This window comes from Euprymna scolopes, chromosome 14 (genome assembly GCF_053919585.1).
Source record: "Euprymna scolopes isolate OS-2025 chromosome 14, ASM5391958v1, whole genome shotgun sequence".
NCBI lineage: Eukaryota > Metazoa > Mollusca > Cephalopoda > Sepiida > Sepiolidae > Euprymna > Euprymna scolopes.
In genome coordinates, this window is record NC_136495.1 from 55,789,657 (window position 1) to 55,812,526 (window position 22,870).

Here is a 22,870-nt window from a genome sequence, read left to right on the forward strand (position 1 = left end):
CAAAATAAAAGCTATGTTTATGTGAACTTTTAAAATATATTTTTTATTATATAAAACAATTCTGAAAAAAAATTATTTCAAAATAAAGACTAAAAAAATATAATTTTAATCTAATATATTTTTTCTGTATAATTATAAAACTCAGATCAGTTTGCTTGCTTGGGCATTTAAATCGTCTATCCAGTTTGTGACTTCCGGTTTCAAAATATTTATTTGCTTACCTATTTCATGGCCGCCCTGTCTTAAGTCCGATATTAAAAGCCACTGCTGCTATTCAAAGAATACACAAGGTCAACAATATTTTTTTGTTTTAACTTATTTTAACGTGTTTTCCTTACAAATAAATGTAATTTAACCCCATTAACTTAAAAGATACTGATTTAAATATAAATATACAATATATAACTGTAATCATAATTATAACCATATTTACTGCTTTTAATAGCGCACATGTTGATTCTGACAATTATTTTTTTTTTTCAGGCCTCACTTAAAAAAATATTTTTTCTTCAAGGAGGGGGGAGGTAGAAACTTGATTTTAGTAGTGCTTTTAGTAGGGCCTCCCTAATTTTAATTAGTGCTTGCAGTAATGCTCTGGAGGCTTCCTGAGTTTTCTTTTTTTCACTCATCACTTAAAAAAAAATGTTTTCTCAAGACAATAAAAGACAATATAATCTCAAAATCACTTTTTATTTTGAACATTTTTCATCTTACCTTTTAAGGGCCAATAATAAATCTCAAACATCGTCAGACGCATTGGACCAGGTTGGAACTGGTACCATCTGAAAGAGCAATCCCTTAGATGCATAATATATGAAAATTAGAAAGAAAGATTAATTCTATGGTGGTCAACTGAACCATCTTTTAGAAGGAGGATCACTTTTTGTGTTGTGATTTTTTTCAAGTCATGCATGCGTATCAAACTGAAATTATGTTTAAAAACGTTATTTTGCCGGGTCATGACGTCATAAGTTGTCGTGGTCCGGTGGGCAAAAGTGTTTGCCAGTAACATTTTTCCTTTCTTTCCCTCTTTCGCGGTTCAGGTTGAAGCCTGCCTACCGTGGCTATTTTAAAAAAAAAAAATTTTTTTTTTTTTTTCAGTTGCATGGGCACTCGCTACTATTTTGATTGAAAGAAAAGTTGTTTTTATTCATTTATTTACATTTTTTTTTAGAGAGGGGGGGAGTTTTGATTACTTTATTTTTTTTTTAGGGGGGATGGTTTGAGTGCATATTCTTGCTGCTGAAATATCTGGTGAAGAAGTTGCCACATACTTCTTTTTTTTTGGGGGGGGGCGATTCCGTTCTTTTATTTTTTAAATTGTTGTGGGGGTATCGATGAAAGTGCTCAGTATCCTTAGTATAGCAGTTGTGTCCAAACCGAACTTCATGGCCACCCGGGCAATGCCAGGTATCCATGCTAGTTAAAAATAAAACAATTTCAAAAAAGAAGCATTTCAAACTTAAGACTATTTTTCAATGTAAAGAATTACTTAAACATTAATCAGAAGGGCCTGATTCTTGGTATAGACTTCGGCTAAACAGAAATTAGAAGTCAAAATGAAATAAGTTTATTGAGTTTAACCCCAAAATTTAATTCACTGAAGTTTTTATCTTGAATTTTTTATGAAAGACAGCCTAGAACCTTATAATAAAACCACTGTCTTGATGATTGGTCATTTTTTTTTTTTTTTTTACGAAGGAGTCACCACTTATAAAGGCCTGAAGGCCACTCAAGGATAAGGGGTAATGCGTATACAGTAGTCAATGGGACAATATCGTAGCAATCATTAGTAATGTGAATTTGTTAAATTGGATAACTTAAGGGAATGGCTCATCAAGAACTTGTTTACATTGGACTTGAAGACGACCATATTGTAGTCAGTTGGAAAGCAGAGAAATGGAAGAGAGTTCCACAAGTGTGTAGTTCTAAGAAAGAAGCTTTATTCATGGAATCTACTTTTAGGTTTAGGCAAAGATAAAGAGTGGGGGGAAATTATTGACAGTGGTTTCAGCTAGACAAGTGTTTTTTGTGAAAGTTTGGCGAGGGCAGGGGACCATAGATTAGAGCTCAGATGATCACTTTTCACAAAAATAATGTTAAAACAGAGCCTGGTTCGCAACATCTCTTCTGTGAGAAAGAGGTTGAAGGGAGAGAAAATGGCACCCCCACTAGGCTATGAAGTCTATTTTGAACTCTGTCAAGATAAGATAAGCTGCTTCTAGCAGCTCTTGTCCAGATGTGGCAACAGTACTCCATCCTTGGACATACCCGGCTCTTATACAGGTAGAGAATTGCATCAGCAGTGAGATATCTACTAGAACGGTAGAATGATCCCACCATTTTTCCAGCAACCTTGGCAATGGATTTGATGTACGTGTTCCATGGTACTATCTTTATTTGCATAGAAAAATTAAATATTGTGCGCACAAAATTTGAAAAAAGACCAACATAAAAAAAACTAAATTGCGGGATCATTTTCTAAAATTTAGCAGAAAAAGAAAAAAATTTAGTTATAAGGATGATAACTATATTTTTCAGATAAAAATTAGGTAATGATTTTTGAAAAATGCTTCCATATTACGGGTTATTAGTGGAGTTTGACATAGTTTTAAAAATAATCTTTGGCAAAGTGCATTAGTATAATGCCAAATAACATGGTACAAAAATAGCAAATGAAAATTGGCTAGTCAGAATCAAAATTTGATAGGTCAGCTTTACTGCTGTTTAAGTCCAACTTTTAAATCTCACGAGATAACACTATATACTAGATTATTGCAGATTGGTTTAATTAATAAAACATTGCAAAAAAATACTTCTACTTTAGGGTTATTTAAACAAGAATTATGTTTCATTTAAGTTTAAAAAAAAATCTTCAATAATTATTATTTTTTTTTAAATTCAAAATAACTATTTACATTGATTTGTTTTAAAAACATTTAAACTGGGGGGGGGAATATAAAACATGCGTTATTAGATACGTACTGATAATTTTAGTAAAATCCAATAATTATTTGATAAAATTGTTTAACTTTCCGTTCTCTCTTTTTCTTTCTTCTCGAAGTTGTGGGTCATGCACATTCTAACACATTTGCAATCAATCGATCGAATGGTGATCTGAATTGGTGATGAAATTGGAGGAGGAGAAGATTAGGGTTTCGAGACGTTTGCTTATTTGGCTTCCGTCCATAATTTTAGTAGAAGGGGGGGGGAAATGCATTTTTAACAAAATTGTCTATCATAATAAGATCAAAACCCACTTATATATTCAGAGTGAAAAAAAAGAAAGAAGAAATAGAAAGGGGGGGTGTTAAGTGCAAAAAATAGAAATATCAGAATAAAAGTAAACAGTGAGAGGAGGAAAGAAAGTTTTAAGAAAATTCTTGAAAAAAAAAAAATGGAAAGAAAAACAAAAACTGAAGGTGAGATAAAAAAAAAGGGTGAAAGGAGGAGGAGGAGGAGGAGTTATACAAACGGATGATGATATGGCTAATAAAAATTGTCTGATGATAAGTGGTAAATGGATAGATTCCGACTAGGAAGACAGCAATTCTTCCTCCTTTGTTAAAAACATCATTCGTGGCAGCTGGGGACAAAATAATGGAATCAAGATTTATGAGTCTGCTGAAAGTAAACCCAAGGTTCACTCTCCCAATCAGCTTTAACTAGGTGCATTGGAATCTGTTACAAAGTATGGCTTTGTGCATTTTATGAAGTTTACTAACAAATGTTGTAGCAAGGTTAAAATACGATACAAATTAGTGTAAAGACTTACCAGCTTGTATAAACTACTCTCTTTCTTTCTCTATTCGTTTAATTTTTTTCTTTCATTTTTTTTCTTTGTGTATGGAGTAGAAATGGGGAACTGTAAAATCATCAGATTTATGCTCCGCCCACTTTCGAAGTAAAAAGTATATTATGTCACACAAAAAGGATTAAGCTATTGGTTGAGTCGTTGCTTTTATTAGAAATTGGTATTTCACACAGGTTCACAAATGAGGAGAATCATTTTCACTGGTTGAAAAGGTTGAGTTAACACCTCTATTTTAAATGAACTTTTTTTTTTGTAAGGGAATGGAGTTATTGATTTGCCTGTCTCCCTTTTCCACTCAATATAGTAAGGATATTATATCATTATCAGATTTCTTCTTTGAAAATGACATGACCAAAATTATCAGTATCCTTGAACTTAGGTGTTCCAACAGAAATGATAGGTTAACAAATATGCAATTCTGAAGCGAACAACTATAGCCCCAACATTGTCTGACGTGGTTTTCGTCTCATTATTCTTCTTTTCTTGTTCTCGCTCTTGTAATCTTTCACAAAAGAAAACAGACTCCGTCACATTCTGTAGATATCAGTTTTGTCGAGGCCATCACTGTCGGTGGGGTAAAACTCTCCCGATTTGCTCCAAGACACAACCTGCCGTCAACTGTCTCTAACTCAAGATTGTCTTTACAACTAGCTCTAACTTCCAAGTTTATTGATCCAGGAATTGAAAATCCTAAAAATCCTGTCGTTGTCACTAATAAACATAAATAACTCCCTTTTTTTTTTATTATTTTACTTTGATTAGTTTTAAGAGATCAAGGGGCCCCGCCTTGGGGCTAACACTTGATTTCATTATGATTTGAATTTATATCCGAGGGCTCTTTTAAGAATAGACGTTGTTCCCTTTATGGTTGCGATCTGTATTTCGTGCCAGAAATTATTTCCAAGTATTTCTTAAGATTTTTTTTTTCATTAGGCCAGTTGCTCCTATCACAACTGGTATAATGTTGATTTCTTTAAGGGACCATGTTTTTAAACCATTCTTTAGATCCTGATATTTTGTTCTCTTTTCCCGTTCAGTTCTGTTAAGATTGGAATCATTTGGGACATTGACATCAATAATGAGCGCACTTCTTTCAGGCTTGTTTCATATTACAATGTCTGGTTTGATGGTCTTGTCTGCCTGTATGCCTTTGTCATAGAACACTGTCACCTTGCTGTTTGATGTTATTGCAATATTTTTGAGTTACAATGAGGGTATGGTCCCTCACAGTTGGAAGGTTCTATTTATAAACGATGCTGCTAGGAACCAACGGATCAAATCAATTCACGTTCTGCTACCAACCAATCAGAAACCAGAATTGCTCGATAAAAATTAAACCTTTTCTTTAGCAACCTTGCATATGTTTTCTTCGTGTCAACACAGGAAGAATCTTTTGCTCTGTGGCTACCAACTCAAGAACTGCCTACTGAAAACCAGTCACGCCTAGGACTTGTATAGAACAACTAACCATCGGTAACTGTTCTGTCCACTGAGGACCAGTCACCCCCAGGACTTGTATAGAACAACTAATCATCGGAAACTGTTGTGAAACTAAACATGGCTTTACACTCAAGCAATGTTATCAGTGATGATTCATACTTCACGATCTGTCAAACTGCATCTGATTTTCTAATGGAAGTATTTACATTATTTACATACATTGTTGTGGTGGACAGTGTAAAAGCCATTTGCCAATAAGGTTTGGTATCCAAATCTCGGATTCTCAATCACTGAATGGCAAAACCTGCACTGATTATTTGTTTGTAGGCCAGCCATTTTTAAAATCCATTTGTGAGTAAACCCTGATCTTGATCAGCTATAATGAGTTTTTCCTTATCAAATGGTAGTCTCCCACTCTTAAGACATTGAAGTGAGGCATCCCTGTCTATATACTCCTGGTTAAGTTCCTCCAGAAACTTCTCTGCTCTCTTACGTTGTTTCCATCCTTGTTTTCTTGTTTCTATCTATGTATATTTTTTTTCATTCTTGCAATCTGTGTTTTGGGTTCATCATATATGTTGGCAGTATTCTCCAGTATGACACCCGCAAAGTTTTCAGAAAGCTTTGTGATTGATGTTTGTTAAGATAGGTGTTCATGATGGTTGCTCACCATTCCCAATGCCATATCTGTTGAACTTTTGATGTACTGCCTCATGCTTACTATGGTGTTTCGATATACATGGTTAATCTCCCCTTTTTTGCCACTGCCATGACTATTTAAAAAATGGATCACTGACCGTGAGGTGTCTTCTTGTCTCAAGAATTCAACAGACTTGCTATCATCTTTTTATATTAACCCCACTTCTTATACTTTTTTTCTGCTAATGAACTATTTCCCACCATTATAGTTTTTCATCTTTTATGGATCGCTTCCTAACACTCTGGGGGGGGGTGCGTCAATAGTATCACACAATGAAGGAGAAGGATACTCTGTTTCATAAATCTCAATAAAGGGACATAATTTTTAAGATTATTGTTAAAATTTATTCTTCCGTTTCGACAGTTAATTCTTTAGTTTGATAAGATACACCTGGAGCAGGTCAAAGGTTACGTCGACCAAAATGTTGTGAAAATGATACTCAAGATTAGAACGGTAATCAGAAGAATGCAAATAATATGAATAATCAACCCTCATCTCAAAAATTCAAAAACGTAAGGCCATTCTTGCTTTCTTCTTGCTGGCAGTGAGAAGAAAAAGATTATGGGGAAGGCATACAGATATGAGGCTACATGGGCCCTTGCGTTGTTTCTCACTGATTTGTAAGTTAAGTCAGCTTTTGTTGATTTTCCATCTTCGACTCATCATACATACTCCTTGCCTTTGATCTCACGAAAATTATAGCCTGACTTGTTGCTGACTCCTGCCTAACTTAACGACAATCTTCTAATGAGTACTCATTAATGTATACGCAATATTTAACAAGTGGATTGAAACTTCTCCCATCTGCCAGTATCCTATTTTTTTATATACAGAGTGAAACTATAGAGTTCTCGCCCTAAAGAAAGCAACACTCCAGCTTTATTTTAAAACTTTTATTGAAAAAAAAATCAATTCAAGTAACCTGATTATGTAGTAGAGCAGACATCTATTCAATGTAGCCGCCTTCAACCTCAATCGCCATCTCGATACAGGTCCAGAACTTGGAGCATGCCTTTTCCACAAGCACCGGCGGGAGCTCAGCGAATACTTGGCAGATGTCGGCGATCAGGTTGGCTTTGATGTTGTGTGAGGTCATGTTAGTGATGTTCTTGACATATGACTAAACGAAGTAGTCCAGCGGATTCAGGTTGGGAGAGGATTGGGAGCCAGTGAGAGATGGGTATAAAGTTGTAGCACTCCTTCTGAAGCCAAGTTTGGGTCTCTTTGGACTTGTGGGCTGGCGCCAAATCCTGCTGCCACATGTATCATCTGCCAGCAGCCACCTGATTGCACCAAGGGAACACCACACTCTTCGGTACATCCAGGTATACTTTGGTGTTGACTTTCAAGCCGACTTCGAAGATGTGATGTGGCATGATGTGACCCTCACTTGAAACGACACCAGAGACTATAACTGTGGCTGAAAACTTTGTTTTCATCACCCTAGACACGCCCCTGTTATTCGTGGCAATATAGCGATGCATTTTGAAGGTGTTGCAAACGGTCTTGTTGTCATAACTTGGATTGGTAGAGAGCATGAGTTGTATAGCGTAGATGGTCTGCAACAACAAAGAAAACTGGTCTTCATCAAACGGAAATGGAATCATGTTGTCTTTTTTAGCGAGACAATTTTACCGTTTCACCCTGTAAAGCCATCATTTACCTGTGCATAGGGTATTTTTGCCAGTTCATGCTGGTGCACAAACCACTAACCTATATCTCTGGTGCAAAAAAAGAATTTCTAACTCGATAGATGACGCACTATCTGTCATATCGTTGCACTTTTGTGATCGTTTTGCAAGTGCTTTCGGATAAACTTATTGCACTTTTACTTCCTAAATGAAAATACTGCACCTGGTAACCTAATCCCCGGTTGACCTCAACAAGACAATGTCATTGGCATATGTCAGGTTTACATGTAGACCGTGATCAAGGATATTCTTGACGGTGGGTTGTTGAAGAGAGTTTGAGATGACACACATCACTATTGAACGTCAGTCATCAACTCGTTGCTAAACTCATGTCGTAGTGGATTAGGGTTAGGGTTAATAGGATTACCATCTGTCTGCTGAATGCTTGAGAAGAAATTCTTGTCAACATTATCAAAAACAACTGCAAAATTGCCGAAGCACAGATCGGGCTGCTGATGAGCCTAGCGCTGTTTGAATGTGCAATGAGATTGAAAATTTGGTTGACACGGCCTCTTCATGGATGAAAGTCACCCTGTGTTGGTCACATACAGAGGTCGTTGATTTGTTGGAACTCGGAGGTTCAATCCTCAGTGTAGGCAACGCTAAAAATATAATTGAATTATTTAAGACATCTACCTAGTCATGGCTGATGAAATGAGAGCATGCTACACCAATCGATTAAATAAAGAATCCTGTTTGAAATTCTGTGCATATTCCTGAGTTCGGCAAGATACACCTGAAGAAGGTCAGAGACTACATGGGCCGAAACGTGAAAATAACATTTAAGATGAGAACAGTAATCTGGTGAAACCAAATAATATGTCCAAATCTTTATTTTAATCATGCATTATGTAAATAAATCCATTACTATTGGACATTTGGTATTTGTCTGAAGCCAAAAATCTACTATTACTTCTATTACCGTATGTTTCGGTGAATAAGACGACCCTTAAAGTACAAAAAATCATCTTTAAAAACCAATATTTCATAAGATACCGGGTGTTGCAATCTCTAGCCTAGGCTGAATAAACATAGTTTCATGATTTAGCAGTCGTCTTATACAACCGATATATGATAAATTTATTAAAATTTGCTCCAATTTTGTACCTCGTCTAATTTGACAGAATTTGATTTGATTATTCGATACTTATTATTATTTTATTTTTTATTATTAAGTTTATTAGTATTATTATTATTCAGCCCAAACAAGGCACAGTGCCACATGGATGTGAGGCGCTACTATTTGGGACCATATCTACAGGGACACTATGTAGACAGCTGAGTAGCAAAATGTCTGTTCACATTACATTTAAACTTTTGCATGTCAATACAATCAGGAAAGCAGGAAATCTGGAAGGAATTGCAAAGTCTAGCAGTTTGAGAGGAGAAACTATTAGAGTAAAAGGTGTTTCAGCATATAGAGATTTCTACAGTGTGGGGGAGGGATTTTGCTGCTTGTTGGTTTAGTTCGATGTATTAATGTCAAGGAGGGGGAACAAGTGCTATGAGTTCGTCAGAGCACATCCCATTAGAATACTTGTAAAATAGGCGGAGAACGTACTGTGCTGAAATAATGTTATTATTTAGGAACCATTCTTAACATGAGGAGGAGAGGATGTTTTGTAACTATTCTGTACTTTCACCTAACAATTTAATAAACAAAAGATACTGTAAAACTTGATTTTAACTTGAAAAGACTAACCAAAAAATAGCATGGTATATTTTCTGCATAAGTACCAATTATGCAAAAAAAAAAGTACCGATTATTAAAAAAAAGTAAGAGAAATTAAATTTGGCTAATATGGTGCGAATAAACGAACCCTAACCTGACTGGACAAGATGAAGGCAACCTGAAAGTTAAATCTTTCTACCAAGAGGAAATGTTATACCAGTTTTGGTATATCGATGTAGCACCTGAACTTTTACTAAAAGATTAGCAAAGCAAATTGACAAAATGTACAGCAGAATGCTTAACATCACTTGGTAGCACCACTCTACAAAGAAAAACAATTTTATGAAAACCATCCTCAGACCTCAGCCTTGATCAGAGGGAGAAGAATGAGATTTTTTGGACATTGCTGGAAGAATAATAAAAAAATGGAAACAAATGAAAAACGTAAAATGGAGCAGGGCTCTACGGACAAATTTATCTTTAGTTGACCTTTGACAACTAAATATTTTCGTTTACTAGCCAAATAGAAAAGTTACTATCCAAGTCTGCATGATTTTTGGAATATGACATTTTCATTTCCTGACGAGTACACACATCAAAGATTTTTCTATATTTTTAAATAAGTGTGATTGTAAATATGTACCAAATTTTATGTTGAGGCTTGAAGGTATAAACATTTGAATTTCTTCAGATGTTTCTTTTTTAAAATAGCCTTCGTTAAAAAAAAAATATTATTCTATTAAACTTTTTGTTGTTTAAATAATTTGACTTTGTTCATTTTATTAAAAAAAATGAAGATTGAAAAAACATTTTTCATTCAGTAATAAGCTGTGGAAGATTGTCAGTGAAAGAAATACGATCACCAAAAGATAAGCGTTTTATTATATCTAGTTGCTACTTTGACAAATAACTGAGTGATTTTTCAAAGATGTTTGATTAAGAAATAAGATCAAAGTTTAAAGTTTATGAATGTTTTTTTTTTTTTTTAGATAATTTAATAATCGATATCATTTGGATTATTCTGCCTATTGTTCTTATGGACAATTCTAATATGAATTTTGCATGTCTTGTTTTATGATGTACAATCTTACTTCTTTACTTACTATTGCAGTTTACTGTATAGGGTGTTTGTTTTTTTTTTTTTTTTTTTTTCAGAGGCGACAACCTTTAAATTAAAAATCGCAGAAAAAAATTTTTATTGTACAAATATGTGGTTTATTCCAAATTTTTTGGCATTTATAATTTAAATATAATTTTAGCCATATGCTCCAGTGCCTCGCGCATATGTCGTAATCTAGAGGTCTAATTTTAACAAACTTTATGCCTTTAATTAGGTTGTATTGCGACAATAATGTGTTGAATGTTGTCTTGCAAGTGATCTATTGTGTTTGGTTTATCGGCGTAGACATGCAACTTTACATATCTCCAAAGAAAATAATCTAATGGGGTTAAATTGCATGAATAAGGTGATCAGTTTACAAGTTCATTTTGTGAAATTATTCATTCATCAAATGTTTCTCTCAGTAAAATTGATTGCATCATTTGCAATTTGCAAATGCTGGTTGGGTGTCAGCTGAACTAAAAATAATCGATAGTTGCCAAATCTAGAAATTTTAAATAGCACAGTCAAATGAATTGAGCTTTAAAAGATAGTAAAATGTTTGGCTTCAGACAGACAGACAGATACCAAATCTGTGTTATAAATAGACTAGACTTTTTATTCTGTTTAAACTGGGTAAAAATTAGGTACGACCAAAATCTGAAAGATAAACAAAGTTGTTTATTTATTTATTTATTTATTTTTTTTTTTAAGATGAATTAAAATCCATTATTCTTGAGCAACTTTTTTTTTTTTTTTTTGCCAGAAAGATAAAAGGTTGAAGTTTATCATATGAAATGCAGAATAATATACAAATTTTTCTGCTATTTGGAATAGAATTTAAATTTTTCCAAAACGACACAATTCACTGTCATTTTTATCGTGATCACTAAAACATTAAAATATTTTTTTAAACGGTTTTTGAACCAAATAATTTTTTTTTGTCTAAATAACATTTAGGATGACTTGCTATAAGAATATGCAAAAAATATAAATACCTGAATTTCACATAATTTTATATCACTCTATGGATTTGCATAGCGAAATTAAAAAAAAAAAAAAAAAAAAAAAAAAAAAAATTAATGATAGTTTAAAATTAAGTATGGAGGCCTGAAAGGTACTAAATAAAATATATTAGCCATGTATTTTTAACGTTGTATTTGACAATTAAGTGAAAGGTTTAATTCTATTTTTCATAAGCGATATATATATATATATATATATATATAATATATATATATATATATATATATATATATATATATATTTGTTGCCTATATAACCCCCAAAGTTAAGCAACAATGAGTCTGGCCAGTACCAGATAGGTGGCCATTTTGGGAACGCTAGGTGTCGCATGTGTTGAAAACAACTCCTTCATCAGGGTTAGGCCACCATAGGTGAATAAACAAGAAATTGCAGAAAGAAATTATTGAATTTTTGGCAAAATGCACAGTTATTTATCAGTTTTTTCTTTTTTGGTATCAATTCTTCAAAGTGTTTCCTATTTAATGGTGTATTAGCAATATTGACCTCACTAAAATAAAATTATTAATTTATGTTTAAAAAATTTAGAAGTTTGTTTTTCGTAAAAATAATGAAAATATTTATATTTTTTTTTTTACTAATCTGAATGATAATAATTATTATTAACATATTCAATGAATTTCGAACTTCAAAACAAAAAAATGAAAAATAAAGCACATTCAAAATTCACATTTTCAATCTTAAAATCTGATACATGCAAAGTTGTTTTTTTTTTATCTACAATCCTCACTCTCCCCACAATACAATATATTTTGTTCAGTTTCGGCTGATTATTTTAAGCATATTTGTAACCACAAATAAAGAAAAGGGGGTTGTAGGCAAAAGAATATGTATACAAATATCGATCATGAAAAAACAAGTAAACCATTATAAAGTTCATTCTTCACTTAATAATCAGTGAAAATTTCGTATTGATTGGATAATTACTTGATTTTTGGTAGATTTTTTAAAGAGACTCCATCAAAAAATACTTACTCCCTCCTTTCGTTTTGTCCATGCCTAGTGAAAACTATAACCTGTTGACTTAGAATGAGTGCTTTATGCTAAATTGATGGTTGGATACAATTAAATTTGTGCTCATATTTGCATTAAATACTTATCCCTATTAATCCCTGTGTATTGAACAGATACCATAATACTTTGTTTGTTGCACCTTATTATAACAAAGGTTCATACAGAATTTCAGCCAAATTGGGCCAGTTGTTTCCAAGAAAAAGTGGAACTTAAATATTAATCCCTATTAATCCATAACTGTATATCAAATGGATACCATAAAACTTAGTTCGTGGCACCTTATTATAACAAAGGCCCGTACAAAATTTCAGTCAGATTGGTCCAGTAGGTTATGAAAAAAAAAAGCGGAACAGACAGATAAACAAACGTATATATAATATAGGTACACTGAATGGCTTTCAATAGGTGTTTTGTTTGAGCCTTGAATGATAAAAAAGGGCCGATTTGCCGTATGAGGGGAAAACTGTGGGAGAGAAGATTGGATAACAGGAAATGGGGTATAAGAATCATGTTTCTTTTTTCTTTTTTCTTAGCAAAAGCACCCAATTGCATTATCGTCGGCCATTCTTCCCGTTTCACCATCTCTTTCTGAACAACATCAGCTTAATAATTAAGAAATTGTATCTCAAACTTCCCCTCCCCCCTCTCACTGTCTTTATCTTATCCCCCACCTCCCCATATCCCCATCCATCTCTAGGGGCTGCACATTATTGTCTGTAGTGCCTCATCTAATTTCATTCCGGTGTCCGTGGGGAGTTGCAAAATACTAAAAACAAGTTACACTTACGATTTTTGCCATTCCACATTCTAAGCGGCAGAAATTAATTTTACCCTTCACTCGGGGATTTTTTTATTATTATTTCTTTTATTGAATCTGGTCTGCGAAAAAACGGAGAGTGCCATCTCTCTCTTTCTGTTGAAAAATTGAAACCATTAAATTTTTCTTTGTTAAAAGCAAATTTTTATAACCGCCTTCTTGCCCAATCCCTCGCTTTTCCTTATTTTGTTTGTATTATTTACCCCTCTCTTCTTTCTTAGCCGAACTTTCGTTCATCCTTTTCTCTCTTACTGATATTCATCTCATTCCTTAATTTCTCCTTGATTTTTTCATCTCTGTCTATGATTCTTTTCTCTTCATCCCCTCCCTTTTCTGCCTAGTTTCTACTCTGTGTGGACCTCCTTCTTTCTTCCTCTTTATTAGCAGCAGGGTGTGCTGGATTGACCTAATGGATACCGTTACAGACTGTGGAGTCGCCACAACGTTAAACGCACTAGAAAACAAGATGCCTGCAAGAAAAAAGGAGAGAGAGGATGGCAAGCTGACTTTCTTTCTCTCTCTCTCTCTCTCTCTCTCTCTCTCTCTCTCTCTCTCTCCTCAGCAACGCCATATAATTTTAAAGTTTTTTTTTTTTTTAATTATTATTCATTGATTGTTTTGATCCCATAGACAAAACGTTTTGGCATTGTATTTAAACGTCCTTTTGCAGTTTTTTAGGGATTGACTTGATTTTCAGTGAATTGCCATCTATTTCTAAATTGTAAGTTTAAAACACACACACACACACACACACACACACACACACACACACACACACACACACACACACACACACACACACACACACACCATTGCGCAGACAAATAAATTTCTTCATTCTTTTGATTTCATTACGTTTTTATTACAAAGATTTGCATGTAAATTCCAAAATTTTTATTTTATATAAATGCGAAAACTTATGAATGAAAATGTTGATTTTTTTTATTTTTTAAATTTATTTCTGGTATCAAACTAATATTTTTACTGTTTCTATCTCTCTCTCTCTCTCTCTCTCGTATGTGTGTGTGTGCGCAATAGTTTCATCGATATTATAAGTAATCTGGTAACACCAGATCAGGCTGTCTGAAGATATGTATGTCCTGACTGAAACACTCACGCACATACACCTACCTACCTACAGTGAAACTTTTTTTTTTTACAAAGGAATCACCACTTATCAAAGCCCAGAGGCCACTCGAGGATAAGGGTTAATAAGTGTACAGTAGGCAATGGGACAATGACGTAATAGTCGTTACAAGTGTAAATTTGGTAAATTGCATTACTTAAGGGGAATGGCTCATCAAGAATTTATTTACGTTGGACTTGAAGACGACCATATTATAGTCAGCTGGAAAGTAGGCAAATGGAAGAGTTCCAGTCCACAGACGTGCAGTTCTAAGAAAAAAAGCTTTGTTCATGGAATCTACGTTTAGGTTTAGGCACAGATAAAGAGTTGGGTAAATTATTCAGCTAGACGAATGACTCTACTTACGAAATTTTCAGCTTATAAAACGTGATGTAATTTTTTTTTTTGTTCTTGCATACAAAAATTTTTTCAGTGTATGAAAGATGTGTAACAGAAAGAATAATTATTTCGAAAACCTTTTTAAAATTTTATTTTATTTAAAATTTGTAAAGTAATTTTCTTGAAATATTTGTGTCGATTTTTATCTGAAAAACATTTTTATCTTGAACTTGATTTTATTTTTGTTTCTATTTACCCCTGCATTCCTCCCAATTAAAATTATTTAAAAAATTGAAAACATTAATGTAACGTATTACAATTTTTACCCCATTTGAAGAATATAGATTGGAGAAATATTTTCTGTTTTAATTTTTTATCGTACTGCCTCTGAACCTTTTGTAAGGGGGTGGGGGAGTTATTATTTTCCTTAGAGCAAATTAGCAGTAAGAAAGTAAATAATCCATTTCACCTTGAGTTCTTTTTTTCTTCACCTGCTTGCCCATAGATTTGATTGCGGTCATGACCTTAGAAGAAATGATCCAAATAATGATTAAAAAATTATACTGTATCTCTCTGTCGTTTTCCATTAAATTGAATCTTATATGCCCCCCCCCCAAAAAAAAAGTAAAAATATAAATAACAAATGAAGGTACTAACAGTTAGGTTAGCAATATTTTCCATTTCTAAAAAAAAGTTGAGGTATTCGTTTACAAAATTGTGACTGACGGTAGGTTCTCTACAGTGCAATGTAGACTGCAATATATTGTGAACTTAGTCATACATTGAAAGCTTCCTTTAGGTGCATCGAGATGAGTTCCCAAATAGAGCAGTTTGATTGAAAAATATACTATTTCATTGATTTCAAGGACAGTAAAAATATGGGAGTGTGAAACATTCGTTCATCAACATTCAATCCCCAGGCAACGTTGGGTCACTTTGCTAGTAATGATTAAAATAATGATTTAAAAAAATTAAGTCATATCTCTTAGTGGATTTTTATTAAATAGAATTTTATATTTGGATGTCAAAAAAAAAAAAAAAAAAATAATTTGAATGATTTCCCATCATGCATCAGTCACTTGTTTTGTTTATCCCCAGCTAGCTTTCGTTTCAGCAACTGCTCTTATTCATTTTCGTTGTGTTTGCTTTTATTTTATTGGTCCCCCGACAAAAGAGGGATTGAATCTAGTAATTCACTTCTGTTCGTCTGTTTGTTTATTCGCACTTTTCTTAATAATTATGCATTTGAATTTTTCGAAATTTTGCGCAAACATTAGTCATGGTGAAAGTAAATTTTTGCCAGAACGGATTTTCGAGGATAACTCTGGTTGCCACTCTAGGGGCATTATGGGGGTAAAATTTCCCCCAAATCGTTCACTCATGTAGGGAATCTTTGCATGCTTGGCTTGTTGAACCTGTATGGTAGCCATGGGTCCAAAGAATGTTGTTGAGTGTTATTCTAGGTGTATCAGAATTTTTGTAGGAATTTTTGACACCCCTAACACGAAACTGCGAATAAAATATAAAAATCTCGTAATTTCTCTGTTAAAAGTGGGTTGTTTATTTTCTTTATGGATTATACTTCCAAAATAAACTATTAAAGTTGTTTTAAAAGTAATAGAAATATTTTTTTTTATTTTTTAAAAAACAATAATGAATTTTCCGAACTCAATATTTTTCAATTTTTAAACTTTAAAAATCTATCAAAATTTTTCTATTGATTCTATTTTTACAATATTTTCAGGGTCAATGTGAAATTTTATGCTCTTTCCAATAAACCGAATATAATATTTTAGACAAACGTTTTTTTTTAAATTCACGCCCCCCCCCCATTTTCAAGTGTCTATTAAAAAGTAAATAATTAATTTACTCACAAATTGAAGAGAAAAGGTCAATAAATAATATATTCAAATTTAAAACAAAAAAAACGTAGTGTTTTTTAGAAATTTACCTGTAAAGTTTGAAGTTTAAAACCTTTTTTTTAAACCATGTTATTTGTTTTTTCTTTTTTTTTTTTTTTTTTTAATGGAACCTTGGTCCTTGCTCCTTTAATTGAAAAAAATTAGGGCTTGAATTATATTTTTCGAGTAGTTATAAGTTTGGAAAGACAGGGGGTCGAATAATTCACGCCCCCCCATTTTGAAATGTCTATTAAAAAGTAAATAATTAATTTACTCACCAAAGTCTTATATATCACAAATTGAAGAGAAAAGGTCAATAAATAATATATTCAAATTTAAAACAAAAAAAAGTTGTGTTTTTTAGAAATTTACGTGTAATGTCTGAAGTTTAAAACCTTTTTTTAAAAAAACCACATTGTTTTTTTTTGTTTTTTTTTTAAATGAAACCTTGGTCCTTGCTTCTTTAATTGAAAAATAAATTAGGGCTTTTTTAAAATTATTTATAGAAATGTAAACTATGAATGCTTAAATTACTTTTTTGGAAATAAAATATTTCCATATTAATATATTTTAAATATTAAAAAAATTTATAGAAATATAAAAAATAAAACTTCATTATTTTTTATTATTATTTCATGATAAAACAAGAAGTGGTTCGATAGGTTTCGTATTTCGTTTCATGCTTAGTGACTTCCGTTCCATGTTTTGTTAAACCAAATCCACTTCTCATGTCTTAACATTGTATATTGAATTTTTGGATTCATTCTTGATACTCTTATGTTTTAATTTAAAAATTGAATCGTTTCTGTGAAAATTGAGGTGGTGGAAACGGTAAATGTTTCATTTTTTTATTTTTAGAAATTCATCGTATGTAAATCAACATTGAGTAGTAATTTAATAACGTGCTCATGCAACTCTTAAAACTAGTTAAGCAAAGATTAAAACTGAGCATAAATTGTTTAACAAAAATTAGATTTGATTAAATTTTATTTTTTTTTACATTAAATTTTTCCGAATAGTTCCTTTCTTTGAATTTTTTATTTTCTTTTTTAAATATAAGGAGAAGACGAAAAGAGGAATAGTTAAAAAAAAAAAAAAAATGAATAGTATGCACACTGTTGTGTTGTAGGTGACGATCGTTTCTTGTGTTGCCTTTTTTGATTGGTTGTTTCAATTGCTCACCTGATTGGCTTCATGATATGTCGAGTGATCAGATGGGTGGAGATAGGAGGAGGTAGGATGGTAGTTGTGGGGGTAGGAGAAGAGAAAAGAATGATGGTGGTGGTGGTGGGGAGGTAGAAATAAGAGCTTACTAAATATTAATGCCCTCTGGGGAAGGATGTGTGAAAACCTCCGTTTGGTGACATCTTCACTCATCAAGTATTTATTTTCTCATAATCAAAGAAAATATTATTTTCTTTTCTTTTCTTTTTGTTTTTTAATTTTTTTCATAAATTCTTTTAAAAGACTTAAAATTTATTTTTCATGGAAAATTATTTTTTTTTAATCCATTTTTTTTTTTTTAGGAAGGGGGAGGGCAGCTTTCTTTGTTCAAAAGGTGAATGTATAATGTTTTATGATGTGAGGTCGGGATTGACGATGCCGGAATAAGAGTGTCGCGTGTAAAAGATCGGTTCCATTGAAAAGGAGCTGGGATGGGGGTATTGCAGAGGTGGCATGATGTCTTGCAGGGCAAGATCTGTTCCTGTTACACGATGCAGTTGTTGTTGAGACATTAATATTCAGATTAAGGTGACTATGATACGATTGCGTTACCGGTGGCGAGATCTGGATTTTTGTCTCGCGTTTTTGCAATAGAAAAACTTGGTAGAAAATAGGTACATCTACAGATCATGCTATTGCTTGGATAAGATTTTCAAGTTAAATTCAATTTTTACGATATGTTTTGTTTATTAAATTTTTTATGTAATCTGTATATCTATAAAAGTTAGAACGTGTGTGTGTATGTGTGTGTGTGTGTGTGAGGACACTTCTCAACCTATATTGTCAACGAATTTTTGAACTACAGAATTGAAATTTGGTATATCGGATAATCAGACATGTGGAAAACTTCTTAATCTGTTTTCATCCGGAAAAAAAAAAAAAAAACACGCTGCTAAGGAGTAGAAATTGAAAAATTGGTACATGGGAGTTATCGAATTTTTATCTGTTTGCTGACTGCTTCACGAATGCGCATGCATAAATAGTTCACATTACAGATTACTTATGTTATGAATAAGAAATCTGACAAGACTTTTTAAGGGGCGTGTCATGCTGGTCTAATGGTTATCGTACTTGACTCATGTCTTTGGGTTTTGGTTTCGATCTCAGCTCGAGTATTTATATTTCTTTTTACTTACATGCACATGTATCAGTTTCTTTCCATTTGTCTTATTTCCTGTTTTTTTTTTTTTTTTTTTTTTTTAAAGGAATTTAACGTTACATTTAATACTTACAGTATTTCTGCATGAATTAAAATATAATATTTTTGTGTATTTTACGACTGGGCAACGACAGGCGGTCTGCTAGTAATATATTTAAAAAAAAAAAAAAGAAAGACTCACTTTTTCTTTTAAGAATGGGTTTCTAAATAATATTATTTTAACATGGTCTGCACAAATATCAATAATATTTTACAACTTTATTTTCTCTTTGTATACTCATTCAAAGGCAGTCTGGGTAAAATAGATCCTAATGGATTTCTTTTACGTATTAGTATCAGCAAGCACATCCGGTGTTGTCTGGGCATGAATATAGACTCTCGACTTCTGCTTCCAACCTCCACATCACATGTTACTATTTTTATCCTTCAAACCTAACATATAAATTGATCTTATGAGATTTTAAAAGTCCGACCTATGTAACATTTAAGCTGACATTGATTCTGACTAAAGATATTTCGTTTCTTATTGTTGTACCATGTTATTGGCATTATAATAGCATACTTGTTGTTAAATAGTTAGGATCGTTTTTATTTGCAACAAAGAAAAAGAATTGTGAATGGTAGGTAGATAAGATGAATAGTCTAAGGCAAAAATGTAGTAGTAATATTAATAATAATAATAATGCTAGTAAGAATATTATTATTAATAATATTAATACTAGTAGTAATTTTATTAATATTACTAGCAAATGGGCACCCAACTTTACCTGGTTAAAATATGCTGTAATATGATATTTTAATTTGTCCAGATTTCGTATATATTATTATAGTCATGATTTAAAAAAAAAAAGTGTTTGGATGCCATCAGCTAGAATCAAAACAAGCAAAACTGTCACCACTTATCAAGGCCCGGAAGCCACTCAGGGGTAAGGGTTATTGTGTGTACAGTACGTTAGTGTTGGAGATTTGATAAAGTGTTTTACTTAGGGAGGGGGCGGTTCATCAGGAATTTGTTTACATTGGACTTGAAGACATCCAGATTGTAGTCAGGTGGGAAACAGGCAACCGGAACAGAGTTCCACAGGCGAGCACTTCTAAGAAAGAAACTTTGTTCATGGAATCTATGTTTTGATTTTGGCACAGATAAGGAGTGGGGAAAAGTTTTGACAGTGGTTTCCGCTAGACGGGTGCTTATCATGAAAGATTGGTGAGGGGGGACCAGAGATTAGAGTTCAGACGAGCACCTGCCATGGTAGTATTCTGATAATCTAAGATGAATGTACAAAATGTATAATGATTTTTAAAATTTTGACCCATTTTTGACCCCTAAAAACTATTTTAACTGGCTAAAGACCCATAAAAGAACAGTCTATAAAAATCCAATCATAAATATTCTGATCTCTCAATATATATATATATATATATATGCACCCCTAATTAACTAACATTTTCTTCATAATATATATACCCCTAATTAACTAACCTTCTCATCAAGAAACATTTTTTACTCTTGAAAAAGCCTGCACTAAATGGGTGAAACGTTGAGTTTTTAGGTCTTTCCACCTCAACTTTTAATATCATACATGTTAGATTTTTATTCCTGTTCATAATTATATATATATAATATATATATATATATATATATATATATATATATATATATATATAAACTGAATTTTACCAATTACTCTAGCTGCTCATGGTTGACAGAACAATAGCATGCGGCCTTATGGTTTAAATAAAGGATTCTGCCCAGATTCATGTGTTCAACTAAAAGATCTCAAAGTTGACAAGATACACCTAAAATAGGTTAAAACTTTCATTAGCCGAAACATTGTGAAACTAACACTCCAAATGAGAACACTAGTTTTGTTACATAGAGTTATCATTGAGGGGCACCATTTACGTTTGGTGTATAACATAAAAGGATTCCGTGTGCGTATGATTGTCTGTAATATAAATGGTTGTGTGTTTGATTATCATAAGGGGAATTGTGTGTGACATGTATTTTCAGAACCTACCTCTGCTTCTTCGATGTTGGACCATCTGGAAATTTCTCATCCTGGAGGGAGACTTGATACCTGTTTGACGAAGATTTATCACTCCAAGACGATGAATTAGTTTTATAGTTTTTTTTATTTCACTTTCCCCAGAGGTCCTGCAGGAGGTGGAAGTGAAATCGGCTTGTGTGGGTTCTTCTTCTACACACGTCAGCGTTCCCCCCCCCTTCCGTGGAGAGGAGGAGACAACGGGAAGCCGTCCGTTGTCTTCTGTGTCCAAATCAAATCTCACAGATCTAGCCAACCTGACCACGTCACTCATACGTAATCTGGTCAGCTGACCTTCGGTTCTGGTAAACGTGTCTACACTCCACGTTTACTCACCTCTCTCTCTCTCTCTCAATCCATTTTGTAACAGTTTGAATAATCGAAATAATATAAATTATCAATCCTCATCTCAAAATTGAAAAACATCTTACTATTTTCTTCACATAAATGTAGGTATTTAATTTCTTTTCCATCGCTAGAAGATGTGGCAGAAAGTTGGTAGGTGGGGAGAGTCAAGTCAGTGCTCCTGAAGAGGGAGCACTCTGATCTTTTAAGAATTACTCGGTAGGGGGCGCTTCAGATAGTAAGCAATAAACTTACTCCACTCGAAAGACCAGAGGAAATGACCTGGGAGGGTGCACTTCCCAGAATTACTCAGCGCCACACTTCAGCCCAACTAATGCAAGGTAATTCCCTATTCAAAAATGACCAAAACTCTGTCAGGCTGTTGGGCATGTATCCTTGATTGGCGTGAATATAACTTACTGTGCCAGGTTAGTATTTGTTCACACAAATGTATGTGTCAACTTGTTTATGAAAAGCTACGGGTATTACCAGCATTTGCAATTACTCCCCCCCCTTCCTTCTCGATCTCATTCGTTACTAAATACCCATCTGTATGAAACTTACCAAAGAGCAGATGAAATACACATGGATGTGTGCGTGCGTGCATTAACAGCACCTGATTACTTTAGAATGTGATCTTTTTTTAAGTCGTAGGCACAGATAAAACTACAAAGTCACACTTTCTGATTGCCTCGATGCAACAATATGATTATTTGTGGTTCCTAAAATGAACCGAATTTTTATTGGATTTGAAATTAAATGAAATCAATTTTATTTTTGTTTCTTTGCAGGAAAGAAAATAAAGTTTGCAAAGGAAATTTGGTTCCATTTCAAAGAAGGATTCTCCAATGCCGTACGTCGTAACGTGAAGATCCAAGACCTTTTGTGATTATTCTCCAAAGTTTATGGACATTTTATATAAATTATGTGAAGGAATATTTCATTTGAATTTTGATAATAAAAATGAAAAAGAAAATATCTTTTTGGTATTTAATCTCATCTTCATTTTACAGTGCTCATCTCCGTGTTGAATCCCTTCTGCATATTGACTGCTTGCTTGCTAATCTTAGTATAGAAATGGGAAAGTATCGTGAAAATAAACTGATTTTTATTGCAGGCTTAAAGTTTATCTTTGTTGATTTCTAACCAAACTAATACGAAACCATTAGCAGACATATTTTAGTTGTCCGATCTGTTTTGGTGTCTGACAATGAGAAACTGATTCTATTATTTTTCTGTACTAATTAGTCCATGCTTATCAAGGCCCAAAGACTAATTGAGGATAATGGTCAAGTAGACAGTGAGATGACAATTTATGATGGTTGATACTGGAAAGGATTTTATTATTTAAGAGAACACTTTAACAAGAATTTGTTTACATTAGACTTACAAACCACTATGTTGTAGTCAACTAGGACACAGACAATGGTATCATGC

The 22,870-nt window shown here is 33.1% G+C and overlaps 1 protein-coding gene across 2 annotated transcripts in view; it reads left to right on the plus strand.

Annotated features, from left to right (window-relative positions):
* The window catches only part of LOC145293030 (chromosome transmission fidelity protein 18 homolog), a 219,728-nt gene extending 197,319 nt beyond the window's left edge, over nt 1-22,409 (plus strand). For both annotated transcript variants that reach the window (XM_080139328.1, XM_080139329.1), the window contains exon 24: nt 22,225-22,409. In XM_080139328.1, coding sequence (XP_079995454.1) covers nt 22,225-22,322 — 98 coding nt within the window. In that variant the 3' untranslated portion in view covers nt 22,323-22,409. The remainder of the gene's footprint in view (nt 1-22,224) is intronic.
* The last annotated feature ends 461 nt before the right edge of the window (nt 22,410-22,870 follow it).